Source organism: Amblyraja radiata, chromosome X (genome assembly GCF_010909765.2).
Source record: "Amblyraja radiata isolate CabotCenter1 chromosome X, sAmbRad1.1.pri, whole genome shotgun sequence".
NCBI classification, from domain to species: Eukaryota; Metazoa; Chordata; class Chondrichthyes; order Rajiformes; family Rajidae; genus Amblyraja; species Amblyraja radiata.
Window position 1 is genome coordinate 12,256,953 of NC_045999.1, and position 27,515 is coordinate 12,284,467.

General features: G+C 45.8%; 1 protein-coding gene across 2 annotated transcripts in view; it reads left to right on the forward strand.

Annotated features, from left to right (window-relative positions):
- The window catches only part of dapk2 (death associated protein kinase 2), a 131,164-nt gene that overhangs the window by 64,990 nt on the left and 38,659 nt on the right, over window positions 1-27,515 (forward strand). For both annotated transcript variants that reach the window (XM_033015034.1, XM_033015033.1), the window contains exon 3: window positions 5,870-6,091. In XM_033015034.1, coding sequence (XP_032870925.1) covers window positions 5,870-6,091 — 222 coding nt within the window. The remainder of the gene's footprint in view (window positions 1-5,869; window positions 6,092-27,515) is intronic.

The window sequence follows — 27,515 nt, forward strand, 5'->3', positions numbered from 1 at the left end:
TTAGGACTGAGATGAGGAAAGACTTTTTCACCCAAAGTTGTGAATCTGTGGAATTCTCTGCCACAGAAGGCAGTGGAGGCCAATTCACTGGATGTTTTCAAGAGAGAGTTATATACACTGTAGTTCTTAGGGCTAATCGAATCAAGGGATATGTGGCAAAAGCAGGAACGGGGTACTGATTTTGGATGATCAGCCATGATCATATTGAATGGTGGTGCTGGCTCGAAGGGCCGAATGGCCTACTCCATCTATTTTCTATGTTTCTTTCTGGATAAGGGCAAAGAACGATATTATTAAAAATGCAGTGGGGAAACCTACTATCTTGAAACTTAACAAGGTTGTGCTTGCTAGATTGCATTAATGCACTTGTGATGTGAAAACCAATGTTTATGAAGCAAGCCACGCTTGCCAAGTAATTCTCATTACTCTCGGGTTAATACTGGTCTACCATGGCTAACATGCAGTTAACTTGGCAAAGGTACAAGTTCTGTTTTTATTCTTGGCAGCCACACAAAGAAACGATGTTGGATTTAGAAACGTTTGAGGAAACTTGTTTAAACAACATTATGGCCGTGGATCTGGCGTGTGTCTGATCTGCTGCCTGCAGCTTGTAAAAACATCAGCTGCGACAAAAATGTCCAACGGCAAAACAAGGCTTTTTCTTGGTTAAAATGCAGAACTAAATTTGACAGCGTAAGTTTAGTTTAGTTTAGAGATACAGCGCGGAAACAGGCTCTTCGGCCCACCGAGTCCGGGCGCTGACCAGCGATCCCCGCACACCAACACTATGCTACACATACTACGGACAATTGACATTTTCTATACCAAGCCAATTAACCTACAAACCTGCACGTCTTTGGAGTGATGGGCCGAATAGCCTCATTCTACACCTTTAACTTGTGAACTGCATTTACTGGTTTACACAGAAGGTAGATACTTTTTAAACAGACACAAAATGCTGGAGTAACTCTGTGGACCAGGCAGCATCTCTGGAGAAAAGGAATAGGTGGCATCTTTGAAGAAGGGTTTTGACCCGAAACTTCACCTATTCCTTTCTCCAGCATTTTTGTCTACACACACACACACGCACACTTATTTACTACAATTTATTTATTGGGGCAGCACGGTGGCGAAATGATAGTGTTGATGCCCATTACAGAGCCGGAGACACAGGTTCGATCCTGACTACAGGTGCTGGCTGTATGGAGTTTGTACGTTCTCCTTGTGACCGCGTGGGTTTGCTCCAGGTGCTCTGGTTCCCTCCCACACTCCAAACCCCACAGGTCTGCGGGTTAATACGATACGATAGAACTTTATTTATCCCAGGAGGGAAATTGATTAATTTGATAGTGCACGGCCTTCGCCCTGTTTGTATGTGATTCATTCATGGAATGAGGATATAGGGGGTAGGATCAGGCAAGGAGCATTTGGCAACGCCTTGCATTCAGGTATTTAAACTTTATGCAGCTAGAGTGAGGAGGAGGAGGCAGCTGTGTGGAGCTGTTTGAGACGCATGCTTTATGCTGCCCGTTGTTTAACACGTTGATTAGCGCAACAAGAATGCTATTGCCCACAGCAGACTTCTCTCTCTCACTGGGTGAGGCTTTGCCTTAACACTCCGATCAGCTTAAAAAGAATGTTTCCGGAAGGGTAGTTAATCCGTGGAACTCATTGCCACAGAGGGCTGTGGAGGCCATGTCAACAGACAATAGGTGCAGGAGTAGGACATTTGGCCCTTCGAGCCAGCACCGCCATTCAATGTGATCATGGCTGATCATCCCCAATCAGTACCCCGTTCCTGCCTTCTCCCCAGATCCCCTGACTCCGCTATTTTTAAGAGCCTTATCTAGCTCTCTCTTGAAAGCATTCAGAGAACCTGCCTCCACCGCCTTCTGAGGCAGAGAATACCACAGACTCACCACTCTCTGTGAGAAAAAGTGTTTCCTCATCTCCGTTCTAAATGGCTTACTCCTTATTCTTAAACTGTGGCCCCTGGTTCTGGACTCCCCCGGCATCGGGAACATGTTTCCTGCCACTAGTGTGTCCAAGCCCTTAACAAACTTATATGTTTCAATGAGGCAGAGGTGGATCGTTTCTTGATTAGTACATTGTTGATTAGCAAATTGAAGGAACAGCACCTCATATTTCACTTGGGCAGCTTCCACCCCAGTGGTATGAATATTGATTTCCCTAACTTCAAGTAACCCTTTCATTCCCTCTCTCTCTCCCCGCTCCTCCCCCACATTAGTTGGCGTACTAGTTTCATTGTCATCCTGTTGTTTCACTGTCTGTGTAACTCGTTATCATCCACCCCACAGCCAACAATGGACCATTGTGGGCTCCACCTCTCCTTGATCATTGTTGCCTTTTGCATATCTTTCATTTATTTTTTCTATTTACTGTCTATATCTCTAATTTCCCTGTCCCCTGACTCTCAGTCTGAAGAAGGGTCTCGACCCAAAATGTCGCCTGTACCTTTTCTACAGAGATTCTCCAGATTTACTCCAGCATTTTTGTGTCGATCTTCCGTAGAAACATGGAAAATAGGTGCAGGAGGAGGCCATTCGGCCCTTCGAGCCAGCACCGCCATTCATTGTGATCATGGCTGATCGTCCCCAATAAATAACTCATGCCTGCCTTCTCCCCATATCCCTTGACTCCACTAGCCCCTAGAGCTCTATCTAACTCTCTCTTAAATCCATCCAGTGATTTGGCCTCCACTGCCCTCTGTGGCAGGGAATTCCACAAATTCACAACTCTCTGGAGTAACTCAGCCTGTTAGGCAGCATCTCTGGAGAACATGGATAGGTGACGTTTCGTGTGGGGATTTCACTGGTTCTATATGGGTTGTGACAGGTGCTTGGTCAACAGATACATAGGTAAAGACTTTTTTCCAACTATCTCTTTGCAGTAAGCAGAAAGAATTCCCACACCTGTTTGTTCACAATGAAACTGGTTTCAACGGTCTAAGTGTAGAAACTAGGAACGACAGATGCTGGTTGACAAAGAAAGACACTGCAGTGCTGCAGTAACTCAACGGGTCAGGCAGCATCACTGGAGAACGTGGAGAGGTGACAGTTTGGGTCAGGATCCTTCAACAGTCTGAGGTGTAGCTTCTGCTCATATTATCTTTCAGCCCAGAGGTTGGGACATGCAGGAAACTGGCAGGTTAGAGTGGTATCAGGTTAAAAAGCAACGGCTTTGGAACAGGTGTAGGAAGGAACTGCAGATGCTGGTTTAAACCGGAAATAGACTCAAAAATCTGGAGTAACTCAGCGGAACAGGCAGCATCTCTGGAGAGAAGGAATGGGTGACGTTTCGGGTCGAGGTCTGAAGAAGAGTCTCGACCCGAAATGTCACCCATTCCTTCTCTCTAGAAATGCTGCCTGACCCGCTGAGTTACTCCAGCTTTTTGTGTCTACGGCTTTGGAACAAGGGTTGGTCCATCCCTTTGTTATTTTAACAGGCATGAAGGGTGACAGGGCACTTACAGGGCATTACAATGAGGTAGCTTGTCTTCATTTTAACAACCAATTTATCATTAACTGAGATAGACATACCGAATAGATGTACTGAAAATAGATAAAAAGTGCTGGAGTATCTCAGCGGGACAGGCAGCATCCCTGGAGAAAAAGGATGGGTGACTTTCTGTGGTTGTTTGGTTAATTCAAGAGAATGTGGGAAGATTAAATAAAGGAATGAATGTAGGATTAGTGTAAAATAGGAGATTGATGGTTACCCAGATATGATGGGCCGAAGGGCCTATTTCTCTGTAAATTAGTAGGCAGTGGCTCTCTTCCTGGTGCAGGATTGTATGCAAACATCATGGTTGATAGATTAGTTTATAGATACAGCAGAAACAGACATTTCGATCTGCTGGGTCCGCTCCGACCAGCGATCCCCACACAATAACACTATCCTACACACACTAGGGGTAATTTACACATACACCAAGCCAATCAACCTACAAATCTGTACGTCTTTGGAGAGTGGGAGGAAACCGAAGATCTCGGAGTAAACACACGCGGTCACAGGGAGAACGTACAAACTCCATACGGACAATGGTGGTGCTGCCTCGAAGGGCCGAACGGCCTACTCCTGCACCTATTGTCTATTGCTTATTGTCACCCTTAGTCGGGATGGAACCCGGGTCTCCAGCGCTGTAAGCAGCAACTCTACCACTGCGCCACCATGTGTGAATATCTGTGTGATCTTCACAGCACAGGGATAGTTTGTCTAGAAGTGTTTAAGAAGGAACTGCAGCTGCTGGAAAATTAAAGGTAGACAAAAGTGCTGGAGAAACTCAGCGGGTACAGCAGCATCTATGGAGCGAAGGAAATAGGCAACGTTTCGGGCCGAAACCCGAACAGGCCCTTCTGCCCAACTTGCCCCCACTGACCAACATGCCCCATCTACACTCGTCCCACCAGCCTGTGTTTGGCCCAAATCCCTCTAAACGTATCCTATCCACGTACCTGTCTAAATGTTTCACATACGTTGCGATAGTACCTGCCTCAACAACCTCCTGTGGCAGCTCGTTCCATATTTCCACCGCCCTCTGAGGCAGAGAATTCCACAGACGCACCACTCTCTGTGAGAAAAGGTATTTCCTCGTCTCCGTTCTAAATGGCTTGCTCCTTAATCTTAAACTGTGGCCCCTGGTTCTGGACTCCCCCAACATCGGGAACATGTTTCCTGCCTCTAGCGTGTCCAGTCTGAAGAAGGGTCTTGACCCGAAACATCACCCATTCCTTCTCTCCATAGATGCTGCGTCAACCGCTGAGTTACACCAGCATTTTGTGTGTCTGCCTTCGATTTTATCGAGCATCTGCAGTTCTTTCTCACACATAATACAGATAGGGTTTGATTGAGTAACTGAGCCTGTTTGTCCGTGTAGAGAGGAGACACGAGGAAACAGCTACGTGCTCAGCTTCCATTGACCAGATAACCGGGGGGAATTGTCACTTTCTGGAGAAGGAAGAGGAAGGGTTTGTAATTTGTGAAGGAAGCAGGAAGTGTTTTGTGTGATTGTGGACCTGCTCATTGTTACAGAGAAGTTACTGTGCTCTTCCTTCCTATTTATTATCATCTACAAAGTGTTTAATTTGCTAATGAGGTCCCCTAATTTGAGGAAGGACATTCTTGCTATTGAGGGAGTGCAGCGTAGGTTTACAAGGTTAATTCCCAGGATTGCGGGACTGTCATATGCTGAGAGAAAGGAGCGGCTGGGCTTGTACACTCTGGAGTTTGGAAGGATAAGAGGGGATCTTATTGAAACATATAAGATTATTAAGGGTTTGGACACACTAGAGGCAGGAAACATGTTCCCGATGTTGGGGGAGTCCAGAACCAGGGGCCACAGTTTAAGAATAAGGGTCTGAAGAAGGGTTTCGGCCCGAAACGTTGCCTATTTCCTTCGCTCCATAGATGCTGCGGCACCCGCTGAGTTTCTCCAGCATTTTTGTCTACCTAAGAATAAGGGGAAAGTCATTTAGAACAGAGACGAGGAAACACTTTTTCTCACAGAGAGTTGTGAGTCTGTGGAATTCTCTGCCTCAGAGGGTGGTGGAGGCCGGTTCTCTGGATACTTTCAAGAGAGAGCTAGATAGGGATCTTAAAGATAGCAGAGTCAGGGGTTATGGGGAGAAGGCGGGTACGAGGTACTGATTGGGGATGATCAGCCACGACCACATTGAATGGCGGTGCTGGCTCGAAGGGCTGAATGGCCTCCTCCTGCACCTACTGTCTATTGTCTATAATGAAAGTGACAGTATGGTGCTGCCTATATTATTATTATTGAAATGTTTCTTTCGTTGATCAGGTTATATTAGTTACTAACGGTACTTTGTTTGTCATGTTGACCACTCAGCGGGCAGTTTGCCATCGTGAGGAAGTGCTATGAGAAACGGGCCAGGGTGGAATTTGCAGCCAAGTTCATCAAGAAGCGGCAGGTGCGGGCCAGCCGCAGAGGGGTGAGACGTGAGGAGATCGAGCGCGAGGTTAACATCCTTCAGCAGATCCAGCACCCCAACGTCATCACCCTGCACGACGTCTACGAGAACAAAACCGATGTCGTCCTCATTCTCGAACTGTGAGTGAAAAGATTTCCTCTCCACCAATACAACACAATACGATACGACAGAACTTTACTTGGTGAAATTGATCTGCCAACAGTCATAAAACACAAAATACATGAAACATGAAATTAAAGTGACGAGTGGAAAGGATTCTACATTGTCCGTGATCTCCTTTCTCACACCTTACCCTTCCTTATCTCTGTGTCTCCCTCTCCCTTGACTCTCTGTCTAAAGAAAGGTCTCGACCCGAAACGTCACCCATTCCTTCTATCCAGAGATGCTGCTTGTCCCGGTGAGTTACTCCAGCATTTTGTGTCTATCTTCAGTTTAAACCAGCATCTGCAGCTCCTTCCTACACAATGGGTTTGATGCAACTGGATAACACTCTCAAGCACTTTGCAAGACATTCTATTGGGGGGCAATGGATTGACGGGAATATGTGAAAATATCGGACAGTTTTCAATCAATAATAGCTATTGAGAAATAAGATTTGAGGTGATAATTTTGGAAATATCCTTTGTTATATTATCATCCCCATAATCATGTAAATTCATGTTCATAAGTTATAGGAGCAGAATTAGACCATTTGGCCCATCAGGTCTACTCCGCGATTCAATAATTTCCCTCTCAACCCCATTCTCCTGCCTTCTCCCCATAACCCTGACACCCGTACTAATCAAGAATCTATCTATCTCCGTCTTAAAAATATCCATTGACTTGGCCTCCACGACCTTCTGTGGCAATGAATTCCACAGATTCACCACCCACTGACTAGAGAAACTCCTCGCCTCCTACCTAAAGGAATGCAATTGTAGGAACAACTTTCCTTCTTCCTATTCTGTGCCTTTTTGTTTGTAGCTATAGCACGTGAATGCATTGCAAAGCTCTGCACTGAAGAACCAGGACACTACTCATTGTTACCTTTCCCTGCCATCACAACGGCTAAATCCCCAAACAGCTAAAATGGCTAAAAGTCTGAAGAAGAGTCTCGACCCGAAACATCACCTATCCATGTTCTCTAGAGATGCTGCACAAAATGCTGGAGTAACTCAGCGGGACAGGCAGCATCTCTGGAGAGAAGGAATGGGTGACGTTTCGGGTCGAGACCCTTCATCAGACTGAAGAAGGGGTGTCACCTATTCCTTCTCTCCAGAGATGCTGCCTGTCCCGCTGAGTTACTCCAGCATTTTTTGTCTATCTTCGGGTGTAAAGTGGCATCTGCAGTTCCTTCCTACACACTTCTCTGGAGATGCTGCCTGTCCCGCTGAGTTGCTCCAGCACTTTGTGACCTTTAATAGCCAGAAGTGTCCAGGCCACCACACGTTGATCTTGTATCCAAGGTTCACATTTACATTTCCCTCTTGGTGCTTTGCTGGGCTGTAGGGTTGAGACAATCCATCTGCGATCCCACTGCTGTGACAGTGGTTGAATCTTATATTGGGACACCAAGAATTATTGCAATCCATGGTTTAACTTTTTCGGGAAATGTTAGTTAATCTTTAGCTAAGGACCACACCGTATTTCCCTGAACAGCCCACGGTGGCAAATGACTTTGGAATTTCCTGTTCTGTTTAAAAGACATTTGGACAGATTATTCCCTGGGGAATAATATTTTTCCGAAGAATAATATTGGATGGATGCAGGAAGAGCAGATTTATTGAACAAACTTTCTCATCAATATTAAACCCTTGTATATTGTGCCTGCTCTGTTTTTAATAACCTATAGCTGAGTTTGTATTAACACATCTCCATTTGTCTATTTTGGCCTAAATATTTATGTGATTTGGAACATTAGCATTCATTCATTCTGCACAAGGAACTGCAGAAGCCGGTTTGCAAAAATACGTACAAAGTGCTGGAGGCAGCAGCTCTAGCAGATGTGCCACCAGGAGATGGATAAAAGGAGCATGTGTCTGTACCACATTACAGAGCACATTTACAAACACGGAGTACATAGAGTGATACAGTGTGGACACAGGCCCTTCGGCCCAACTCGCCCATACCGGCCAACATGTCCCAGCTACACTAATCCCACCTGCCCATGTTTGGTCCATATCCCTCCAAACCTGTCCTATCCATGTACCTGTCGAACTGTTTTGGATAGTCCCAGCCTCAACTACCTCCTCTGGCAGCTTGTTCCATACACCCACCATCCTTTGTGTGAAAAAGTTACCCCTCAGATTCTTATTAAAACTTTCCCCTTCACCTTAAACCGATGTCCTCTGGTCCTCGATTCACTTGCTCTGGGCAAGAGACTCTGTGCATCTATCCGATCTACACGCGATCTAGTGGGTCAGGCAGCATCTGTGGAGGATATGGACACTAATTCAGACTCTTGATTCCCTTTTGCCATTTAATTGTATCTGATCTCTCTCTTAGCTGAATTGTACATATTGTAGCATGTAAACCTTAACTGGCAAAAGCCAATCAATCTTCATTAGCCGCGAACAATTTGATTGATTCGATTTCATTCTCATAACGTCTCGCAAAAACAATGCCTTGTTTTGTAAACCGTCTCAAATCAGAACTCGGATAAAATCATTGCAGTTTTGTTCTGAAACTGAACGCAATGTTAATTGCTCTGTTTAAACATGGTGCAGGGAATGTACATTTTCATCACAGCGTGATTAGATATGGCTGGGTTGGCTGCCAGTATTTGGTGAAAATGCAACTCAAACCAATTAGTTTAAATGAGATAAGATATTCAGAGTGAAAGTTGGCTTGAGACCTGCAAACAAATGGGACATTAAAAAGAAAAGACTTCTTGTGGGGAGCTGAAGATTGTCTGGCAAGTATTGTATCATTTATACTGTTAGATGATTGATCGGGTGAAAGTGGATTTCACAACAAAATGCACTTCCAGTCTCAGATTTCAGATTGAAAATTGACCCAATGTCACTTTCTTTTGCCCCAGGGAGTTTGAAATTGTTCCCTCCTTACCATTTAGAAGTGGTTCCATACATGACCCCCGACCTTCAGTCTCAAATTCTGAAAGAGTGGCAGTGGTTTATCGACTCTGGTTCCCTCAACATCTTGAAGACATTTCAAGTCGGTTCATAACCATCTAAATTTCTGTACGTTGTGTAAACTTTCCTTAGTTCAATCTATGGAGTCCAGACATCAATCATTCCCGTGACCTGAACTGGTCTCCCTCTAAGATTGTTTTCAGTTTTTCATCAAAAGGAAAAGAATGTGGAATCCGTTGCCGCAGACGGCAGTGGGGGTCACATCTTAGGGTATTTTTAATTTAATTTGGGATTGGCAGATACGTGATCGGTAAGGGTGTCGAGGGTCATGGGGAGAAGCAGGAGAAAGGTGGTTGAGAGGGAAAGATAGATCAACTATGATTGAATGGCGGAGGAGACTTGATGGGCCGAATGGCCTGCTTCTGCTCCGACGGCTTATGTAAAGAACATTAAAGCGTGGAAACAGGCCCTTCGGCCCATCGTGTCCGCACCGGCCAGCGAAATTTACATTTATACCAAGCCAATTAACCTACAAACCTGTACGTCTTTGGAGTGTGGGAGGAAACCCTAGATCTTGGAGAAAACCCACGCGGTCACAAGTTGAATGTATAAACTCTATACAGACAGCACCCGTAGTCGGGATCGAACCCGGGTCTCCGGCGCTGTGAAGCAGCAACTTTACCGCTGCGCCATCGTGCCGGCCTATAGTATCCACTCCCACCACCATCTCAGCAGAATTGCACCCAGACATTTGGCGTGGTGGTGCAGAGGTAGAATTGCTAACTTGCAACGCCAAAAAAACGGGTTCGATCCTGACCATGGGTACTGTCTGTGTGGAGTTTGTACGTTCTCCCTGTGACCGGTGGGTTTTCTCCGGGTGCTCCGGTTTTCTCCCACATTCCAAAGCCGTGCGGGTTTGCAGGTTAATTGGCTTCTGTAAATTGTTCCTGGTGCCGAGGGTAGAACCAGTGTACGGGGTGATCACTGGCCAGCGTTGACTCGGTGGGCCGATGGGTCTATTTCAACGCTGTATCTCTGAGTTAAACTCAGTCTGGTATATTTCCACATCACTATTATCTCTCGGTATGTACGTTCTTTATTGTAGCAATGTTACAAAATTTTGAGATTTTAAAAATCAAGTCTGTAATTTATCCCATCAGATAAAGCATAAAAATAAGTTTAATTTGACACCTAATTCACTTTCATATCTCAAGTATTTAAAAAGCTATGGCCATTTTCATACTGGGAAATGAGCATCTTGTTCCCTATTGATTTTCTATGGACATAACAAAAAAGCTGTGATCGTGAACAGTCAAAAGCCCATAACTTTCTTAAAAATTAAGAGAACTGAATGAAATTTTCAGTTATCATAGATTGAAGCATTCTGAAACAAATATAAAATAATCTTACTTGGATGACCTGAAATTAAAGCATATAATTAGTTAGTTACCTAATTGTAGCTAATTTCAGACTTCAATTACTAGATCTAAACATCTATCCATTTCTTAATAAATGATTAACATTTTTAAATAGCCTAAATGTCCAAATAATATTCACAAATAATTCACAATAAAACATGATTTTTAAATCTCATTTACATTAATTTATAGGCCAAATGGAAGGAATTCAGTGTTCAATTGCTGTAAATAAATGCCCATTTAAATCAGCTTTCCAGTGGGTCCCTGTGGAACGCGCTGGTTTAGAACGTTCACATTGCGGTAGATTTGTGCCCCAAATGCCGAGAAAAATACTGCGCGATATAATGGGCCCAAATTGAGCTACTCGCAATATTAAACTTAGTATAAAGGGATCTTTAGAAGCCCTTTTTAATGTAAAAATATACAACCTAACTTCTGCTATTTGCTTTATGAGACCCTGCGGTTGCTGGCGGTCGCGGGTTTAGAGATTGATTTTTAAACTACTATAACTATTATTCAAGGCCTTTAAACCTAATAATAGCTTTTGCGACGGGGTCTTCCAGCGATTTTTCGTTAATAATTAACTAGGCTGAACATTTTCGATTGGAACAGCTTAGAGAAAATCGCGTTTTAAACCCGCCCCCTCTAAACGGCGCCAAAATCGCGCACACCCTCAGCAGCAGATCTTCAACGACGCTTCAGGTAGGCTTTGCAACATACCTATTTATTGCTGATGCAGTTGCTGACAGTGCCAAAAAGCTGGCTTTCATCCTGACCCCGGGTGCTGTGTCCGTGGAGTTTGCAGGATCTCCCTCTCACCATGATGGTTTATCCTGGTTTATTCCCACATCCCGATGGTTAGTGCTGTTTAGTACATTGGCCGCTGTAAATGCCCCGATTATAGGTGGGCGGCAGGACAGTTGGGGAATGGGGGGGATGTATGTGGAGTGGATGGGTATGCAAGGAGTAAAAGGGGAATAGTGGTGACTGCTTGATGGTCGGTGTGGATACAAACGGTTCAGGCACCTGTTTCCACACTGTGTGCCTTTAATAACCGCCCCACTCCTCTGTTTAAGAAGGAACTGCAGAAGCTGGAAAATCGAACGTAGACAAAAGTGCTGGAGAAACTTAGCGGGTGCGGCAGCCTTCGCTCCATAGATGCTGCCGCACCCGCTGAGTTTCTCCAGCACTTTTCCTCTGTGTTGTGTCTAATTCTATAAAACATATCTTGAATAATGTAGACCTCTAACCTTGGTGTACAATTTCTCAGAAGGGCATAAACTCATTTGTATTAGCTTGTGTTATATTCATCCCTCTTATTCTGAATACCTTCAGCATTCAATGGAAAAACCTTTAATTTTAACTTTTTCATGATTTGATACTATTCCTTGGTGCGTATATTCTGTGCAAACTCCTTGTCCGTCCCACCTTCTGCCAAGCATTATCTCTGCTGCACCTGATGTTTTGCTTCAGAGTCATAGATTGTGGATATTCAGCGTGGCTTTGTTTGTGGGAAATGATCATACAAATCTGAGAGTTTTTGAATGAGATGTCCCAGAGGATTAACAAGGGTTAGGTGCTAGACAACATTGTCCACATGGACTTTAGCAAGAGTTTTGACAGGGTCCCACATGGTAGACTGATTCAGAAGAATTTGCAGTGGCACGATGGCACAGCAGGTAGAGTTGCCGCCTTACAGCGCCGGAGACCAGGGTTCGATCCCGACTGCGGGTGCTGTCTGTATGGAGTTTGTACGTTCTCCCCGTGACCTACATGGGTTTTCTCCAAGATCTTCGGTTTCCTCCCACACTCCAAACACGTACAGGTTTGTAGGTTAATTGGCTTGTTATAAATGTAAATTGTCCCTAGTGTGTAGGATGGTGTTGATGTGCGGGGACCGCTGGTCAGCGCGGTCTCGATAAGCCGAAGGGCCCGTTTCCGCACAGTATCTCCAAAATTGATTCATGGGATCAGAGTGAGTTAACCAATTTGATGCATCATTAACGTGATGGTTGGAAACAGAAGATGGTATTTGAGGGTTGTCTTTGGATGCCCGTGACAAATGGTTTAACTCAAGGCTTGCTGCTGGTCCCCCTGTTGTTTGCCGTGTGTGTTGATAATTTGGATGAGAATGTAGGTGGCATGATTAGTACGGCCTTTAAAGTTGGTGGGCAGTGGAGCGTGAAGAAGGACTTTGGAAAATGGTACCAAAACATTCAACGCGGCGCATCCACGTATAAATATGTAAATATACACATGTGACAAATAAATCCCTGTTGAAGGTCGTCTAAAGACACAACTGGATGTTGATCAACTGAAAAAATGGCCAGAGGAATGGTGCATGTTTTATTCGACATTCAAATCCCGAGTGGTGTTCTTCCGTTCCGACGCCGGAGCTCCGATCATCCCGGCGAGAGGGCCTGAACATCGGGCCGCCCGTAGCGGCGACTACGGAGGGCACAAAGGCCACGACCACAGGTGAACAAAGAGGAAGAGGACTGAACTTTACTGCCTTCCCTCACAGTGGGAAACATTGATTCTACTGTGTGGAGGATGTTCATGTTAAATTCTATCGTGTGTTGTGTTCTTTTTATTTTATTTGTGTGGCTGTATAGTAACTCAAATTTCACTGCACCAATTGGTGTATGTGACAATAAATGTAACTTGTAACTTGAACTTAGTTTGAAGCACAATAACATAGTGTTGCTACGTTAACAACTTCTTGAGGTGATAGTGCTTCTATTAATAGTAACGACTGCACATAATCACTGGTGTGCTGGAGCCAGAAGCTAACGTCCACACCCCACATGCTGACATAGTTTATAATCTCTTAATGAAAGCCTAGGAGAGAATGCTCATTAAAACACGAGGAACATAATAGGTACAGGTTAATAAGTAGTGTGTAAGAAGGAACTGTACATGCTGGTTTAAACCGAAGATAGACACTAAAAGCTGGAGTAACTCACCAGGACAGGCCGCTTGCAGAGATCCGAAGATGTCTCGATCTGAAATGTCACCCATTCCTTCTCTCCAGAGATGCTGCCTGTCCCGCTGAGTTACTCCAGCTTTTTGAATGAATGAATATGTTTATAGGCCTAGCATTCACATACAAGGAATTTGCCTTGGTGCTCCGCCCACACGTGACAACATGACATACAGTGACAGTTAGGAATGACACATAAAACATTAAACATTAATAATAAAACATTACTGATTAAACATGTGAATTAAATAAAATACCAGAGCAAAAGGAGGCTACAGATTTTTGGTTATTGAGTAGAGCTACTACTCGTGGAAGAAAAAAATCTTTGTGTCTATATACATGTTAATAAGCACGGGAGATTGAAATCTTTCATGCACTGGACACATAGAGTTTGTAAAAAGTAGTTTGGAGGATGAATTCAAAACAGTAAAAGATCGAAGTCATTGGTGAAAAACTGCTGGAGTAACTCAGTAGGTCCGGCAGCACTCTGGAGAACATGGATAGGTGACGTTTCAGGTCGAGACCCTTCAGCACTTTTGCATTGTGAATAGCATCTTTGGATTCATTCTATAATTAACGTTAAGGAGAAGCACATAAAAAAGGATTAACTTTGCACTATTTTGATATTGAAGTTGAGTAAAAGCAAAATATAAATGGATTTGTAACTAAGGCCAAACAAGTAAAAGCGCTGTCCCACTGTACGAGTTCATTCAAGAGTTCTCCCCCCCCCCCCGAGTTTGCCCTGATTCGAACTCGGAGATTTATGGTAATAGCCGCTCGTAGGTACTCGTACAACATGTTGAAAATTCTTCACGAGTCTTCCCGAGCTTACCGCGTTTCCCGAGTACCTGCCGTTAGCGTTATGAGCTGCTAAGAGACGTCCCCGAGCTCCGACGTACCCGCTACGTTCATTCTACGTGCTTACCACGAGTTTGATTTTTTTTTTAAACTCGGGAGAGCTCTTGAATGAACTCGTACAGTGGGACAGGGCTGTGAGAGTAATGTTGCAGCTAACATAGGGTGGGCGACGGATGGATTAAATGTGACATTGTTGATTGAATGGACCTTCCAGATTGCAAAGATATGCTGAATAGCATATACCAGTGGTGAACTGCTTGTATGTGTTGGATACAGACTTGAAATTTAAATAAGACTAAGTACTTTAAACTTTCGTTCTTTGTTCAGTGAATTTTTAAATGATCATTACCCAGTTAAGGGCCTGTCCCACTTGGTGATGTTTTCGGCGACTGCCGGCATCATTGACTGACGTATCAGGTCACCGACAATGTCGTGGCGTGCCACGGCGTGACGACGTATTGACGAGCGGTGTTTCCGCAAGTGTCGCAACATTTTTTTTGTCGCTGCTGGATTATGAAATGTTCAAAATCTTTCGGCGACCCTGGTACGTCTGTCAATGACGCCGGCAGTCGCTGAAAAAATCGGCAAGTGGGACAGGCCCTTTATACAGTTAGTGGAAAACGTGTCCTCTCACTGTGGGTCAACTAGAGCAGCACGGTGGCGCAGCGGTAGATTTACTGCCTTTCAGCACCAGAGACCCGGGTTCAATCCTGACTAAGGCTGCCAGCATAATCAAAGATCAGCCTCGCCCTAGTCACTCCCCCTTCTCCCCTCTCCCATCTGGCAAGAGGTACAGAAGTTTGAAAACGCACACCTCCAGATTCAGGGACAGTTTCTTAGCTTAGTTTAGACACAGGCACTTCGGTCCACCGAGTCTGCGCCAATCAGCGATCCCCGCACATTAACACTATCCTACACACACTAGGGACAATCTTTTACATTTATAACAAGCCAAATATCCTACAAACGTCTACGTCTTTGGATGTGGGAGGAAACCGAAGATCTCAGAGAAAACCAATGCAGGTCACGTGGAGAACGTACAAACTCTGTATAGACAAGCCCCCAAAGTCAGGATCGACCCGGGTCACTGCCGCTGTGAGGCAGCAACTCTACCGCTATGCCACCTTATCTGCTGTTATCGGGCAACTGAACCATGCTCTCACCAGCTGCAGTGGTCCTGAGCGCCAATCCATGTCATTGAGACCTTCGAACTATCTTTAATTGCACTTTATCGGACTTCAATGTTATATGTGTATCTGTGCACTGTGGACACCTTGACTGTATTTCTGTATAGGCTTTTGACTGGATAGCACGTAAACACAAGCTTTTCACTGTAACTTGGTAATAAACCAAAGGGCGGTACGATGGCGCAGCGGTAGAGTTGCTGCCTCACAGCGCCAGACACCCGGGCTCGATCCTGACCTTGGGCGCTGTCTGTATGGAGTTTGTACGTTCTCCCCGTGACCTGCGTGGGTTTTCTCCAGGTGCGCCGGTTTCCTCCCACACTCCAAAGACAATAGACAATAGACGTACAGGTTTGCGGGTGAAATTGTAAATGGTTGCAAGTGTGTGCAGGATAGTGTTAGTGTGCGGGGATCGCTGGTCGGCACGGACTCGGTGGGCCGTAGGGCCTGTTTCTGCGCTGTATCTCTAAACTAAACTAAACATAATTAAACTTTTTAAAAGTTTTGATACGAGACAACATTAACCCCACTTACTATCAGAATGCGGACGGACACATCGCAACCTACACCCCACGTTCACTCACTGTTAAACAAGAGTCATGCAGGAATCTGGCAGCCTCAGCTGGCTGCAGGAGTGCCTGCAATAACATGTTTCTCTTTCATCCTCAATTACTGCATCACCTTGATCTTAATCTCTCACCTCTCACAGACAGGCAGTGCTGATAGTGGCTGTGATGCCTGACACTGGGCAGGGTGACCCAGGCTGATAGTGGCTGTGATGTCTGACACTGGGCAGGGTGACCCAGGCCTTGGATCATTACTGTGGATTGACCAGGTTGCAGAACGAGATACAACCTCAGGCCATTCATACCAAAGATCCTATAGCGAGCAAGATAGATCACTCGACGAAAAAGATGTAGTACGGTCATGGGCAGATTCATGGGTGATTTTCGGCCCCATTTCCATAAATGGCTTCCGTCTCCGCACCAAAAATCCCATCATAGTGGAGCAAAGATACTAGTGCGGAGACGGAAGCCAGTTACGGAAACATCCTCGTAAAAATAAAAGTTCTTTGGTAAAAATCTTCTCCTCATTTTTAGAATTTTAATTTATTAACACAAACTGTTCCCCCACAACGTTGATTACACTGCGAGTCGGGTCGGGTTACTGAAATGGATGAAAAAAAGGCCCACGTTCCGCTCCGTTGCGTGATCTATCTTGCTCCGCTATAGGATCATTCCAAGAGAGTCGTGTTGACTTGTGCCATTTAACATCTTTGTGCCCCTCACCTCCCTCTCCCCCCATCCTCCCTCCCTTCATGTCCACTCATACTTCCTCGCACATAAAGAGGACACTGCCCGGTCCATTACGGGATCTGACCTCCCCTCCATCGAAGGGATCTACAGGAGTCACTGCCTCAAAAAGGCAGCCGGTATCATCAGATACTCACATCTCCCTGGCCACACTCTCATTTCTCTCCTGCCATAAATAAAAAGGTACAGCAGCCTGAAAACTGCAACATCCAAGTTCAGGAGCAGCTTCTTCCTGACAACCATTAATCAGGCTATTAAACACTACAACCTCCAAATAAGCTAAGAATTATATAGACCAAAAATCCTATAGCGGAGCAAGATAGACCACTCCTGCTAAATGCAATGGGCTGACATGTAGTACGCAACAGAGCGGAACGTGGGTCTTTTTTTCATCCATTTCAGTAACCCGACCCGACTCGCAGTAATCAACGTTGCGGGGGATCAGTTTGTGTTAATAAATTATAATTCTGAAAATGAGGAGAAGATTTTTACCAAAGAACTTTTATTTTCACGAGGATGTTTCCGTAACCGGCTTCCGTCTCCGCACTAGTTATCTTTGCTCCGCTATGATGAGATCTTTGGTGCGGAGACGGAAGCCGGTTACGGAAATGGGGCCGAAAATTACCCATGACCGTACTACGTCTTTTTCGTCGAGTAGGCAATCTTACTCGCTATAGGATCTTTGATATAGACTTGAGGACATTATTTTTCACTTGCACAACTATTATCTTTTTATTTGTCTTTTTTAAAAAATATCTACTGCACTTTTATTTATTTATTGTGGCATTTACAGAGTATTATGTTCACATATGTGACGTGCTGCTGCAAATAAGAATTTCATTGTTCTGTTTCGGGACTGACGACAAAAAAAACACTTCACTCATAGCAGCGATTTCTCGGAACAGTTTAGTGGTTTAAAAAAACATTTTCACACCCACTTTTGCATCACTGCGCAACATACCAAAATAGGTAAAGAATCCCATCTCTTTGTTCTTTTTGGAGTCATTTAAAATATGTGTGAGTCATGGTGTTTCTACTGAAGACATCTCTGTCACATTTCCTGTACCTTTTGAGGTTCGCAGTGCAATGGAAATGTTTCCACGATATTTCCACTAGTGGGAGTGTCTAGGACTAGAGGTCACAGCCTCAGAATTAAAGGAGGAAAGTTTGTAAAGAAGGAGATGAGGAGGAAGTTCTTAGTCAGAGGCCGGTGAATCTGTTGAATACAGTGGATATTTTTAATGTAGAGATAGCTAGATTCTTGATTAGTACGGGGTGACAGGGGTTATGGGGAGAAGGGAGGAGAATGTGGTTAGGAAGGAGAGATGGATCAGCCATGATTGTATGGCAGAGTAGACTTGATGGGCCAAATGGCGTAACTCTGCTCCTATCACTGATGATCTTATGAAATAGTTTAGAATTGTTGTTATTCTTGCTGTGCTGGATAAACGAGGAGGTAAATATTTTCTGATCTCAGCCAACACCTCTGGCAACGAGTGAAATGACGGCAGTGATAGGAACAGTATGTGGTTTTGCAATAGACTTTACGCAGGCAACACTGTGCAGTTTGACCAGGCACTACAGCAACATAATATAATAATATAGGGACGAGACTGGCAAATGTTACAGGTATGCTGAGTAAAGGCTGAGTAATTCATAGGTCAAAGTGTAGAAGAAAGGAACATTCTTTCCTTCCGAGGCTTACACCTCGATGCTGACTACAGGTGCTGTCTGTATGGAGTTTGTACGTTCTCCTCGTGGTCACATGGGTTTTCTCCGGGATTTCCTCCTACACTCCAAAGAGGTAGAGCTTTGTAGGTTGATTGGCTTGGGGTAGCTATAAATGGTCCCTAGTGTGTGTAGGATAGTGTTGGTGGGTGGGGATCGCTGGTCGGCGCAGACTTGGTGGGCCGAGTTAGTGGGTGGGGACCGCTGGTCGGCGCAGACTTGGTGGGCCGAGTTTCTGTGCTGTATCTATAAACTAAAGTAAGCTCAGCAAGCCTGCAGCGTCTCTGGAGAACGTGGTTACGTGACGTTTCAGGCCAGGACTCCACAATAAGTCTCAACCCGAAACGTCACCTATCCATGTTGTCCAGCACTGAGTCACTGTTGTCCTGTTAGCACAGGGATCAGTCTGAATAAGGGTTTCGGCCCGAAACGTTGCCTATTTCCTTCGCTCCATAGATGCTGCTGCACCCGCTGAGTTTCTCCAGCACTTTTGTCTACCAGCACATGGATCAGTGTGGCTTTTGATTGGGAAGGCTTGTCATTTGTTACCCTGGTCCGTGTCCACCTATTACCTGCCACGCAGGTCCCGTCCCGTCTCTCCCCTTTGCGAGCTGTCTTGAGTGGCGTTAAAGATTCGTATCTCTGCAGATGTACTTTGACTGTAACTAATCTCAGCATTATTTACCTTGTTGTTGCCATTGTGAATCACGTCAGCCTACAGTGACTGGCCTTTGATACCACTCACACGGGATGCCCGTACACAGTAATACACTGTGGTTATCGATCAATAACAAGGGAGTGGTTATAAAATATTACAATACGTCAATAAACTGCTGAAGAATGTTGAATTCCTAGATAACAATATTATGCCAGTGCTGAGAGAAATACTGAGGTACTGTACAAAAATGTACAGGAATGAGGTGCAGATGTTAGTTTAAACCGAAGATAGACACAAAAAGCTGGACAGGCAGGATAGGATCTCTGGAGAGAAGGAATGGGTGATGTTTCCGGTCATTTGGGTCGTCTGAATATGAATCTTGACCCGAAACGTCACCCGTTCCTTCTCTCCAGAGATGCTACCTGTCCCGCAGAGTTACTACAGTTTGTGTGTCGATGTACAGAAATGTATCTACCTTTGTGTAGCGTGTGAAAGAAAACAAGATGAGTACTTTGCTATTAAAAGGCTTAACATCCGACAGTCTGGGAAATTTGCTACGTATTATTGGATTTGGCTGAAGGGGTGACAAATACAGTTATAAACGAGGGGAAAAAGGGCTCACGATAAGATACAAGGGCTTCTTCTTCTTTCGTGTGGCGTGCACAGCCTAAAGTTGTAGGACAACTTGTTCTATTTGATCTTCCGTTTGTGCACGTTGAGTTGATTGCATTAGTCGAAACAGGGCGGACCACGTGAAGGTTGCAATCTTCCACCCCATACAAAGGCTTGAAAGCGTGTATCACCAGAATCCAGACTCCAGCTTCTTCCATCTGTGTCAGATTTCTGAATGGTCCTCCCAAAAGCTAGGGTGTAGTCCCGATCTTCCAACCTACCTCATTGCAAATCTTGCAGTTTTTCTCTGTAAACAAGAGTAAACAATGTGGATGAACGTTTTTGGTGCTGACCAGTCAATCAATGAGTGAGGGCATCAGAGTATTAAAATGAACAATGGGACCTGGAGAAGCAGACCATTGCTGGAAAAAGGAATCAAAAGAGAATTCCGGTAATGCCCAACAGATCGGGCAGCATCTGTGGAGAAAGCCAAACTGAATAAAGATGGATGACCTTGCATCAGGACTGGCCAGTCCAGATGTGCACAGGCTATCTGGAATTCTTGAATTCACTGCAGCATCCTAAACACTGTCACCCAGAGAGGGAAGCTGAGGTTGTGTCCCTGAATGCTGCATGCTTCAGGTTATTGGGTAAAATCTGGTAGTTACTTCATATGTTTGTGAGTTTTAGGAGCAGAATTAGGCCATTCGGCCCATCAATCATGCCATTCAATCATAGCTGATCTGCGACACTATGATGTTATAACACTATAGGTGAATCAAGGACCAGAGGACATAGGTTCAAGGTAAAGGGGAAAAGATTTAATAGGAATCTGAGGGGGTAACATTTTCACACAAAGGGTGGTGGGTGTATGGAACGAGCTGCCAGAGGAGGTAGTTGAGGCTGGGACTATCCCAATGTATAAGAAACAGTTAGATAGGTACATGGATTGGTCAGGTTTGGAGGGATATGGACCAAGCGCAGGCAGGTGGGACTAGTGTAGCTGGGACATGTTGGCCGGTGTGGGCAAGTTGGGCCGAAGGGCCTGTTTCGGCTGTATCAGTCTATGACTATATTCCGCACCCTGGTATTTTTCTCCTTGCGTTTGTTTATGGCATGATTGTACTCGTGTAAAGTACGAATTTGATTTGACGGGGTGGAGTGAGTGCAAATAAACGTTTTGCTGTACCTCGGTACATGTGACAATGTCCAACAAACCAAGTTGGCAGTGGTGTGGAGCTGCATAGAGCAATGGCCGATTGGACAGTGAGGATTATGGAGGCTGAAGGTTGGGAGACCACCGGGGGAGTCCCCGCAAACACACGGCAGGAGAGAGGCTGAAACCAAAGATCCTATAGCGGAGCAAGATGGACCATTCCTGCTTAATGGGCTGATGTGTAGTACGTAACGGAACGGAACGTGGGCCTTTTTTTCATCCATTTCAGTAACCGGACCCGACCCGACTATACCCGACTCGCAGTGTAATCAACGTTGCGGGGGAGCAGTTTGTGTTAATAAATTAAAATTCTGAAAATGAGGAGAAGATTTTTACCAAATAACTTTTGTTTTTACGAGGATGTTTCCGTAACCGGCTTCCGTCTCCGCACTAGTATCCTACGGGATCTTCGGTGCGGAGACAGGAGCCGGTTACGGAAATGGGGTCGAAAATTACCCATGAATCTGCCCATGACCGTACTACGCCTTTTTCGTCGAGTGGACCATCTTGCTCGCTATAGGATCTTTGGCTGAAACTTTTGTGGTTAAAAAAGGAAATGATGAAGGAAGTTTAACTTAATACAGTAAACAGGATGTGGTGCTTCCTTCCAATTTTGTTCAACACAGACAGGGTGTAGGGAGGGGACGTGATCAGAGGGAAGCTGACGAGCTGTCCCTCGAGCTTACTGCAGGCTATTCGGCCCATCGAGTCTGCTCGTGCATTCGATGATGGCTGATCTATTTCTTCCTCTCAATTCTTCCGCCATTTGCCTGTAACGTTTTTGACCCTTATTAATCAAGAACCTGTCCTTTGGAATATTGTGAGCAGTTTTGGGCACCATATCTGAGGAAGGATGCGCTGACTCTGGAGAGGGTCCAGAGGAGGTTTGCAAGAATGATCCCAGGAATGAGTAGGTTAATCTATGATGGATGTTTGTCGGCGCTGGGCCTGTACTTGCTGGAGTTTAGAAGAATGAGGGGGGAACCTCATTGAAAAGGACAGAATTGTGAAAGGCTTGGATAGAGTGGATGTGGAGAGGATGTTTCCACTAGTGGGAGAGTCTAGGACTAGAGGCCATAGCCTCGGAATTAAAGGATGTTCTTTTTAAGGAGATGAGGAGGAATGTATGTAATGAGAGGGTGGTGAATCTGTGGAATTCATTGCCACAGAAGGCTGTGGAGGCCAAGTCAATGGATATTTTCAAGGCAGAGATAGATAAATTCTTGATTAGTACGGGTGTCAGAGGTTATGGGGAGAAGGGGGTTAGGAGGGAAAGATGGGTCAGCCGTGATTGAATGACGGAGGAGGCATGATGGGCCGAATGGCCTAATTCTGCTCCTATCACTTATGATCTTATGAACCTGGCAATCTCAGTTTTAAAAGTTTGGTTCACATTAACGGGTGAAATCAAGTTCAAGTTCACAGTTATTGCCACATGCACCAATTAGGGTGCAGTGGAATTTGACTTAGCATGCGGCCATACAAACAAAGAGCACAATAAACAATAGAATACAACATGAACATCCACCACAGTGGGATCAACATTCTTCACTGTGGTGGAAGACAATAACTTTGTCAGGCCTCCTCCTGTTCATCCGTCGTCGGGCCATGAACCCTCTGCAGTCGCCGTCACGGAAGGCCCGATGTTCAGGCCCTCTCGTCAGGATGCTCGAAACTCCGACATCGGGATGGACGGACACTCTGCGGCTTGGAGGTCCCGAATCGGCCACTTCCTACCAGAGACCGGGGCTTCACGATGTTATAGGCCGCAGGCCGGCGGTCGGAGCTCTTCTCCAGCGATCCTCGGCGAGGGATCCCAGGCTCCGCGATGAAAAGTCCACACCGCGCCCGCGGCCAGAAGCTCCACGGACCGCGGCTTCAGGATGTCGTAGTCCGCAGGCCAGCGGTCGGAGCTCTTTTTCTGGCGACCCCCTCAAGGGATCGCCCGGCTCCGCCATGGAAAATCCGCGCTGCGCCCGCTGCTGAAGCTCTGGGCCCAGACTCCGGGAGAGGCCGCAACAATCCAAGCTGTTAGGCCGCGAGGGAGGGCGAAATACAACTAGGAGAAAAGTCGCATTCCACTAAGTGACTGAAAAACAGTATCCCCCAATTCCCGCCCCCACCCCCCCACACTAAAACACACTTTTAGACATACTAAAAACAAAAAAAAAGTGGGATAGGACGAACAGCTGCCAGCTCAGGGCACCACCCATCTGGTGGTGGATATAGGAAGTGTTACCACATCAACCGTGTATGAGGGGAACGAGGTGAGGCGGGACTGTTTGGTATTACCGTGTAAGCAATGAGAAATAGCACGGTGGCGCAGCGGTAGAGTTGCTGCCTCACAGTGCCAGAGACCCGGGTTCGATCCTGACTGTGGGTGCTGTCTGTGTGGAGTTTGTACGTTCTCCCCGTGACCGCGTGGGTTTTCTCCGGGTGCTCCGGTTTCATGTCCCGCTGCGCAACCACATCATTCTTTTAAACTCCATCGAGTACAGGCCCAGTGCCGTCAAACGCTCATCATATGTTAACCCACTCAAGCCTGGGATCAGTCTCGCAAACCTCCAACACCAACACATCCTCCTCAGATATTGTGCTCAAAGCTGCTCACCACAATGCTCCAAATGCAGTCTGACCAGTGCCTTATAGAGCCTCAGCATTACTTCCCTTTTTAAAAATATATTCCAGCCCTCTCGAAATAAATGCTGGCATTGCATTTCCCTTCCTTTCTAACGATTCGACCTGCAAATGAGCTTTTTGGGAATCCTGCAGCAGCATTTGCAAATCCCTTTGCACCTGGGATTTGTGAATGGTGGGGATGCATTGCTACACCACTGTTGTCTAGCGAGCCGTGACAGTGGTGGTCGGTTGCTGCTGTGTGTGGGGTTGTGAGACAGAGAACACATTGTGGGCTGTGGAGTGAGTACAGACAGAGCCATTCACAATCTGACCATTCTCCTCAGAATCCCAACAATATTCACAGCCTCCGAACATCATGCCTGCTGTGTTGATGCAGATCTCATTTGATATGCATGTTATTGTCTTGCCTGTAACTGGGGTCTGATTGGATTTTCACTGCCGTCTCATCCGAAAGATAAATGAGACTAAAAGACGTGCCAGACATTTTAAACCAACTCTCGGTTTTGCTCTAATTATTTTCAAATGGGAATGAACAGTGTTGTATTGTAGAGCAAAGGCCTTTCACTATTCGGTAAGTCTTAATAAGTTTCCCCCTTCAACCCTTTAAACTCCAGCGAGTACAGTGTCAAAGGCCCTCGGGGTGGGAATCACAGTCATAGAATGATACAGTGCAGAAACAGGTCCTTCGGCCCAACTACTCCATGCTGACCTCATGTCCACCCCAGCTAGTCTCATTTGCCCTTGTTTGGTCCATATTCCTCCTGAACCTTTCCATTCCACTCAGCTGTCAACAATGAGCCAACAATGGACCATTGTGTGCTCCACCTTTCCTTGGCCATCGGTGCCAGCTCCGACATGTTCGGAATCTTTTCATACCTCTAGTTTCCCTCCCCCCTGACTCTCAATCTCAAGAGGGGTCTCGACCCGAATCATCATCTATTCTGTTGCCTGACCCGCTGAGTTACTCCAGCGTTTTGTGTCTATCTTAGCTGTCTTTTAAATATTGTTGTGGTACCTTCCTCTGGCAGCTTGTTCCACATACCCACCATCCCCTGTGTGAATAGGTAGGTTTCAATCAGGTCTCTGTTAAATCTTTCCACATTCAACATAGACCCTTCCTATCCTGGGGAAAAATACTGTGACTGTTCACCTCAAAGAGGAGGAAGCTTGGACTTATGTTGCCTTCCATCACAGTGGGGAGTGTGGGGAATCCACTGTGGTGGATGGTTAACTTTTATGTGTCTTGTTGCTTTTTCTCATATGGTGTATGGTAATCCGCATATTACTGTACCTAGAGGTGCATGTGACAATAAAAGACCTTTGAAACCTTTGAAGGTAGACACAAGTGCTGGCGAAACTCAGTGGGTGCGGCAGCATCTATGGAGCGAAGGAAATAGGCAACTTCAGGCCGAAACCCTTTGATCTTTGCCCTCGTGATTAAATAAACCTCTATAAGGTCACTTGTCAGCCTCCTTTGCTCCATGCGGCAAGAGACTGGTGGAGCAACATCCCAGAGACATGACAAGCTCCAGAGAGCACGAGACGCGCTGCGATCAGACTGTGAGATATTAAAGGTGGGTAGAGTGAAGAGTGAGTGGTCGGATTGTGCCTAAAACTAAGGAAGCCTCGACCAGGGGCCGTGAGGATTCAGTGTGCTGGAGAGGGTTTAAAACAGTCTTGGAGAACATTCCCGTTATCTGCTCTGAGCCCCTTAAGAGTAAGGATTGAGGCTAAAGGCCGATTGTAGAATGACCGCTCGGTATAGACCTGACCCACAAGGAAGCAGTGTGCGATAGAACTGCAGATGCTGGTTTAAATCGAAGGAAGACACAAAATGCTGGAGTAATTCAGCGGGACAGGCAGCATCTCTAGAGAGAGGGAATGGGTGGCGTCATGGGGAACTCCTCCAGTGATGATGCCTGTCCCACTGGATTACTCCAGCAGAGTGTCTACCCACAAGGAACCAGTCCTGGTCTGCGCTGATGGACTTCAAGGCAATATGCCAGAGGTGCAATATGGGAGCTGGGGGGGGGGGGAGGGTGAGGTTAAATAAGAGCAGGTAGATCATCATCCAACCCCTCTGCCCTGGCCTCCTGCCAACAATGACTGTACCTCCCTATATCCCATCACCCTTAGTTTAGAGATACAGCGTGGAAACAGGCCCTTCGGCCCACCGAGTCCGCACCAAGCACACAAACACCAGTCCTGCATACTAGGGACATTTACATTTATACCAAGCCAATTAACCTACAAACTTGCAGGTCTTTGGAGCGGGGAAGGAAACCAGAGCACTCGGAGAAAACCCACGCGGTCACAAGGAGAACATACAAACTCCATGCAGACTGCACCCGTAGTCAGGATCGAACCCGGGTCTCTGGCGGTGTAAGGCAGCAACTCTACAGTTGTGCCACCGTGCACTCCATCTGATACTCTGCACTTTGGACCTACACTAGCGATAAATATCCCTGAGTGTCTATTTACCAATTGACCAAATACCATTCTCCTGAAACTGAAACTGGCTCTACAAGATTGTGGCCAAGTTATTTTAGTATTTTGAGTGTGTTTTATTTCCTAAAAGAATCTTTAGTATTTCTGATTGATTCCTTTTAATAACCCTAGATTAAAGAATTGTAAATTCAAAACACACCACCCAAAGCAGTAATATTTACCTTACTAACTTCAATCACGTTTGGGAAGTCAACCAAGCATAATTGCAACCACCTTTTATGGGGCCATCGGCATTTATATATCTGTTTGCTGCTGGTTACCTGGATTTTCCATTGGAGTGGATTGTGGTCCATAAAATATATCTTGGAGGAATTACGATATTTAGTTTTTTTTTCTCAAACTATCCTACACAATTTTTACATTTATACCATGCCAATTATCCTACAAACTTTGGAGGGAACGGAAGTTCTCGGAAAGAAAACACACGCAGCTCACGGGGAGAACGTACAAACTCCGTACAGATAGCACCTGTAGTCGGGATCGAACCCGGGTCTCTGGCGCTGTGAGGCAGCAACTCTACCCCCCCCACCCCAGTATTGTGGATATTGTAGATGCCAGTGTGAAACTTGTGGCATTCACTATTTATGGTTAACGTGCCATTAGCTGGTGTGCCACGGTCATTGTTACTACTTGTTCCTGTTTAAATCACGCACTGTTTCAGTCACCTGAGGTATTACGCTCACCTTGTGCTGGAAGCTTCCAATGTGTAAACCGTTTTCATGCTCTGTGGATCTCAGATGATCACAGTGAGACGAGGAGATTTGTTAGGTTTATAACTGAACATTTCACTTTACAAGGCATTTGCCACCGTAGCCGGGGACTTCAACAAAGCCAACCTGAAGAAATCGCTCCCTAACTCCCACCAACATGTCTCCTGCTGCACCAGAGGATTAAACACCCTTGACCACTGCTACACCACCATCAAAGATGCCTATCGCTCTATCCCTCGCCCTCACTTCGGTAAATCCGACCATTCAGCGGTGCTGCTTCTTCTTGCCTACAGGCAGCGACTGAAATGCGCACCCCCAGAGGTGAGGACTGTACAGAGCTGGTCGGGGGGGGGGGGGGGAAGCCTTGGATGAACCATGAGATCCGCACTCTTCTGAAGTCCAGACACTGGGCATTCAGGTCTGGAGATGCAGAGGTCTATAAGAAGTCAAGATACAACCTTGGTAAGGCCATCAAAAAGGCCAACAGGGACTTCTGCTCCAAGCTGGAGGAAGAGGGATGTACGGCAACTGTGGCAGGGCTTGAATGCCATCACCTCCTACAAGGCAAAATCGCAGATGGGAGCGAGTCAGAGTATAGAAGTGAGATCGACCAACTGACCAAATGGTGCCAGCACAACAACCTG